Here is a 6431-nt window from a genome sequence, read left to right on the forward strand (position 1 = left end):
ATACATGGTTAGGAATTAAAAAGAAAAAAAAATCCTAAAATCATAAACTATTTTTGTTCCTAATTCACCATAGCCTTTGAATCTCATGGTGAAAATCCTAAAATCATAAACTACTTTTCCATCAACACTGAATCACAAAGATATATGTCTCTATTATCTCCAAAACTCCCGCTCACTTCCTTCTAAGCCTCAAAATCTTATTTTTATCCTTCTCACTGTCACTCTCACAATCCTTCAACGTCTTGATATCAAAAGCTGCAGTAAATGGAATCACTTTAACCTTAGCATCAGGATTGTACACCGTTGACATTTTTCTGTGATGTCCTTTACGATCTAAGAGGTGAGACCAAGAACTGGCTACTCCGACTTCTTCATCGGTTACACAAACATAGACATAAACAGTTAGCGCTCTAGTAATGGTGGCATGGTTTTATGTTCCATTGTTTTGGGGTTTCGATGGGCTTGGGTGGCATACAGAAGGGTAAATCACTGTAAAGTTAACAAGGTATATTGATAGAACAAAAAAGAAGATGAAAAAGAGAAGAAGAATTTATTTAGAGAAGTCACGATTCTAGGGAGATTTGTAGGAAAAGGAATTAAAAAACTGTTAGATAGTGCAAAGAAAGCGTAAAATTTTTAAAAGTTAGGATTTTAGGGAGATTTGTACTTTGACTCACTTAATTATGGGGAAAATGGATATTCTGTTTCCAACAAAATATTGAATTAGGGAGATAAAAAAGGAAAAAAAAAAACGACGCTCATTCGGTTTGGTAATTAAAAAATGGTTATGTAAAGTCATTAAAAATGTGATGCTAAACTACCAGTTTTTTAGGAACCATAATTTTTTTTTTGATGTAATTAATATAATCTAATCAGCATCACTTTTTAATGATGTAAATTATATATCATATTTTAAAATGATGTTAATATAAATTAATAAATAAATAAATTATTTAAGTGATGTAAATTTATATATTTGTATCAATATGTAAAAGTGATACAAATTAATTTAGTTTTGCATCAGTTTTGATCAATTGACGCCACACAAATTAATAACAACATTGGTTATTGCAACTGATGTTACATTTTAATTTTTGTATGAGTTATAAATAAATAATTTAAAATAGTATCACTTAGTTTTATGATTCATTTAAGTGATTTAATTTAAGCTTTTCTTTGTAGTGAGTATCTAAAGATTGTTTGTGTTCTAGCTATTGACAATGGGAAAGTCATGTTTCAGAAAGATGGTTCCTCATCGATCTTCACGCGCAAAGGTTTAGTAGATGGGACAGCTTTAGTCGAAATGTATCAATTTCATTGTACAAATTGTACCATATAAATACAAATCATACATCTGTCTTCGTGACTAAGTACTTAGTCAGAAAAGTATTAAAAGATTGTGAGTATGAGATTATTAGATATTATAATATATATAAAAAAAAATAGGTCGGGTTATTTCAAAATTGTCTTGATTTCAGCAAAGATTGAATGATTATGTCCCAAGTCAAGCCAAAAATCGATTACGGTATAATTTATGATTTTTTGCTTTTAGTAGTTACTTCAAAACTCTAAATTTCTTTAGTGTTTGGAAAAATACCAAAATTTATTTTGAATACTATGTTCTACGTATACTTCTATAACATCACAATATATATATATATATATATATATATATCGTTCTTAAATCCAGTTTTTTTTGCAGAAATATCTTGTCTAGTTTGATACTTATATTAATCAGTTTCCTTTCTGTCAGCATGATACTAAATCAAAAAGCAAAACAAATTAAGAAAACAAATTATGTATATTTTTAACTAAGAAAAGTTAAATATTGGCTTGATTTTGATTTTAAAATTAAAACGAAATTATGTGTCTGTTTGAGTCTACAAATCAGGTGATTAGGGTTTAGATTTTACAACTAAAACAAAATTATATGTCGGTTTGAGTTTACAAATGAAGTGGTTATGTTTTAGATTTTATAATTAAAACAAAAATATATATCGGTTTGGGTTTACAAATGAAGTGGTTAAAATTTAGAATTTACAATAAAAATAAAAATATATGTTGGTTTGAGTTTACAAATGAGATGGTTAGAGTTTAGATTTTACAATTAGAACGAAATTATATGTTAGTTTAGGTTTACAAATGAGATGGTTAGGGTTTAGATTTCACAATTAGAATGAAATTATATGTTTGTTTGGGTTTACAAATGAGATGGTTAGGGTTTAGATTTGACAATTAGAATAAAATTACATATCGGTTTGGGTTTATAAAAAGGCAGTTTGAGTTTTATATTTTATAATAATGTATACAGATTTTGTTTCTTTATTCTATAAGTAGGTGAATGAATAGGTTCTTGAATGTATTATGACATATCAGATTTTCATTGCTTAAAGTAATGAGAGATGAACATAGAGGTTCACCTCAGGGGTGAACCCAAGAATTGTTCTAAGAAATTTAGTCTATGAGATTCCATAACCNTGGTTAGGGTTTAGATTTGACAATTAGAATAAAATTACATATCGGTTTGGGTTTATAAAAAGGCAGTTTGAGTTTTATATTTTATAATAATGTATACAGATTTTGTTTCTTTATTCTATAAGTAGGTGAATGAATAGGTTCTTGAATGTATTATGACATATCAGATTTTCATTGCTTAAAGTAATGAGAGATGAACATAGAGGTTCACCTCAGGGGTGAACCCAAGAATTGTTCTAAGAAATTTAGTCTATGAGATTCCATAACCGGTATCACCAATTTGTATATATTTATGATAATAAAACAAGTGTATAATGGTAAGTCACAGCACCTTGGTGTAAAACATAGCATGATATCTTGTCTAGTTTGATACTTATATTAATCAGTTTCCTTTCTGTCAGCATGATGTTAGATGTCTTAATGTTTAGAACGAAATACTAATAATGACATGTTTTTGTAGTGATATATATATATATATATATATATAGTATTACAGCATAATGTCACCTTGGTTTTTAGGATAGGCATATAAACAACGACATCGATTCATACTTTTATTAATCATATCCGTAAGACAAAGTTACAAACAGGAAGTGGAGGAACAATGAAACAAAGGAGTGCAAACTTGCCGATTACCCACACACAACCCCATTATCCATTATTATTGCATGAGAACGTAAATAAAACAAAACACCAACTGTATGATTCATTCATTTATAAGTGTTCAACTTACAAGCACTGATAGTTCGCTGGAGCTGTTCTACCGCAAACATTGAGGAGAACGGTGAGATCGATGGGAAGGCTAAGGTTGAGTCCAAGAACGTTAGCCTTGACCAATGTGCAGAGGCAGGCTGCGGCCTCAAGGTCAGCCAAGCCTTGGATGAGAGTGCAGCATGGCTGTACAGGTGGGCTTCCCAATGTTATGTTCACTAGCTTGAGCACATTTGCGCAAAGAGCGACCTGCAGGGTATTATCAGGACAAGTCCCTGTGGTCGCAGTGGTGTAAGTGAAGAAGAGGAGGTTGAGGGAAAGGAAGAGTGCAAGGGAGGTTCTTGGAGCCATTTGTTTTGTGGACTTCAAAAGGCTTAAGAAGTAGTAGTGAGTTTAAGTTTGTTTGAGATTGGTGGAGAGAAATGTTAAGTGGTTAGTTGGTATTTATAGGGTTTTCATTAGGAGAGAAATGTGAAGGTTTTCACTAGGAGACAAATGTGAAGGTTCCGATGAGTTGACTAATTTTTTTTAAAAGATAAGATTCGATTATTAATAAAAAACTTAATTTTCATCATTCTTCAAATGAGCTGGTAATCTCTAAAAGTATATGGTTATAATTTTAACGAACGTACAACCTAGTTGGTGCCTTGGTGGTAATAAATTATAGGAATATTTGCACTCTAACACATTTTTTTTCAAAAATATTTGTTAGATGACACACTTTCTACTATCATATCATTTCACTATAACTCTATTTGCAACAATGCCATCAAATTATAAATCTCTCTCTAGTTATCCAATTCACATGTTTCTTTTTCATTTTTTCTCTCTCTTTCATTGTTTAAATAAATATATATTTTTTGTTAGTTGGAAAGTGTAGGCACAAAATTATACAATTTTTGTTAGAGAAAAGCAGAATTTTTTTCTAAATGAAATAAGCAAAATGGTGTATTATATGATTTATATCATACAAATCATGAATATGTGGACATGTTTAGATGGATAATTTTAGTTAAAGAATTTTTTCAATGAAATCTTTCTCTTAAGCTCAAAGGATTGAGGCGCCGGATTCCAAGTGTTTCTAGCACAAAAACCAGTAATATAATTTTCAAATCTTTTTTTACCAGTTAAGAACAACATCAATAAATTTGGAAATTTATAAAAAATCTAATACAAGAAATCAAAATTTTGGTCTAATTTAAAGTTCAGGGTTTACAGGTTAGGGTAGGTCAATTTCATGTTTTCTAGTAAAAAAACTTCATATTGGCTACATTTGCTAAAATTGCTATGAAATTAAATTTCTGATTATAGTTTAGGATCTAAAGTTTAGGATTTTGGGTTTAGGGTTTAGTATAAGATATAATGAACTGTTCCATGCTTAGGTTTTTAGGGGATATGATGAGGTTAAAATTGTTTGATAGTTAACAATGACTACTTCACCCAAACAAAAGTAGTTTTTAGTGGACGTGTATAATTTATCGTCCATGTGGACTTGATTTTATGGACATGAAAGATAAAAATCGTTTGATAGTTAACCATGACTACTTTATCAAACCACAATTTTTTAAATTAATTAGGTATTCATATGATTTTTCTCTGATCATCCAAAAATAAGTATCCATCTATGCATGTTAACCCTCCACATAATAGTGAACAACATCAATGAATTTGAAATTTTTAAAGAATGTAAGGCAAGAAGTAAAAAAATTGGCCTAATTTAAGGTTTAGGATTTACTGGTTGGGGCATGTCAATTTCATGTTTTCTAGTAAAGAATCTTCAGATTTGGCTACAATTGTTAAAATTTCTATGAAAAAAAATCCTAAAATCATAAACTATTTTTGTTCCTAATTCACCATAGCCTTTGAATCTCATGGTGAAAATCCTAAAATCATAAACTACTTTTCCATCAACACTGAATCACAAAGATATATGTCTATATTATCTCCATCACTCCCGCTCACTTCCTTCTAGGCCTCAAAATCTTATTTTTATCCTTCTCACTGTCACTCTCACCATCCTTCAACGTCTTGATATCAAAAGCTGCAGTAAATGGAATCACTTTAACCTTAGCATCAGGATTGTACACCGTTGACATTTTTCTGTGATGTCCTCTACGATCTAAGAGGTGAGACCAAGAACTGGCGACTCCAACTTCTTCATCGGTTACACAAACATAGACATGAACGGTTAGCGCTCTAGTAATGGTGGCATGGTTTTATGTTCCATTGTTTTGGGGTTTCGATGGGCTTGGATGGCATACAGAAGGGTAAATCACTGTAAAGTTAACAAGGTATATTGATAGAACAAAAAAGAAGATGAAAAAGAGAAGAAGAATTTATTTAGAGAAGTCACGATTCTAGGGAGAATTGTAGGAAAAGGAATTAAAAAACTGTTACATAGTGCAAAGAAAGCGTAAATTTTTTAAAAGTTAGGATTTTAGGGAGATTTGTACTTTGACTCACTTAATTATGGGGAAAATGGATATTCTGTTTCCAACAAAATATTGAATTAGGGAGATAAAAAGGGAAAAAAAATGACGCTCATTAAAAATTTTGAAAAGAAAAGAGATTTTTTTTTTCGGTTTGGTAATTAAAAAATGGTTATGTAAAGTCATTAAAAATGTGATGCTAAACTACCAGTTTTTTAGGAACCATAATTTTTTTTTGATGTAATTAATATAATCTAATCAGCATCACTTTTTAATGATGTAAATTATATATCATATTTTAAAATGATGTTAATATAAATTAATAAATAAATAAATTATTTAAGTGATGTAAATTTATATATTTGTATCAATATGTAAAAGTGATACAAATTAATTTAGTTTTGCATCAGTTTTGATCAATTGACGCCACACAAATTAATAACAACATCGGTTATTGCAACTGATGTTACATCTTAATTTTTGTATGAGTTATAAATAAATAATTTAAAATAGTATCACTTAGTTTTATGATTCATTTAAGTGATTTAATTTAAGCTTTTCTTTGTAGTGAGTATCTAAAGATTGTTTGTGTTCTAGCTATTGACAATGGGAAAGTTATGTTTCAGAAAGATGGTTCCTCATCGATCTTCACTCGCAAAGGTTTAGTAGATGGGACAGCTTTAGTCGAAATGTATCTATTTCATTGTACAAATTGTACCATATAAATACAATTCATACATCTGTCTTCGTGACTAAGTACTTAGTCAGAAAAGTATTAAAAGATTGTGAGTATGAGATTATTAGATATTATAATAT

The 6431-nt window shown here is 29.8% G+C and overlaps 1 protein-coding gene across 1 annotated transcript; it reads right to left on the reverse strand.

Annotated features, from left to right (window-relative positions):
- Positions 2999-3615, reverse strand: LOC109127187 (putative lipid-binding protein AIR1). The gene has a single exon (XM_019231664.1). The coding sequence runs from the start codon at positions 3535-3537 to the stop codon at positions 3205-3207; it is 333 nt and encodes a 110-aa protein (XP_019087209.1). The 5' UTR covers positions 3538-3615; the 3' UTR covers positions 2999-3204.

Source organism: Camelina sativa, chromosome 2 (assembly GCF_000633955.1).
Source record: "Camelina sativa cultivar DH55 chromosome 2, Cs, whole genome shotgun sequence".
Lineage (NCBI taxonomy): Eukaryota > Viridiplantae > Streptophyta > Magnoliopsida > Brassicales > Brassicaceae > Camelina > Camelina sativa.

Bases quoted from the DNA above. Each gene is read 5' to 3' on its own strand.
- LOC109127187 (XM_019231664.1), bottom strand. From the start codon at position 3,537: ATGGCTCCAAGAACCTCCCTTGCACTCTTCCTTTCCCTCAACCTCCTC.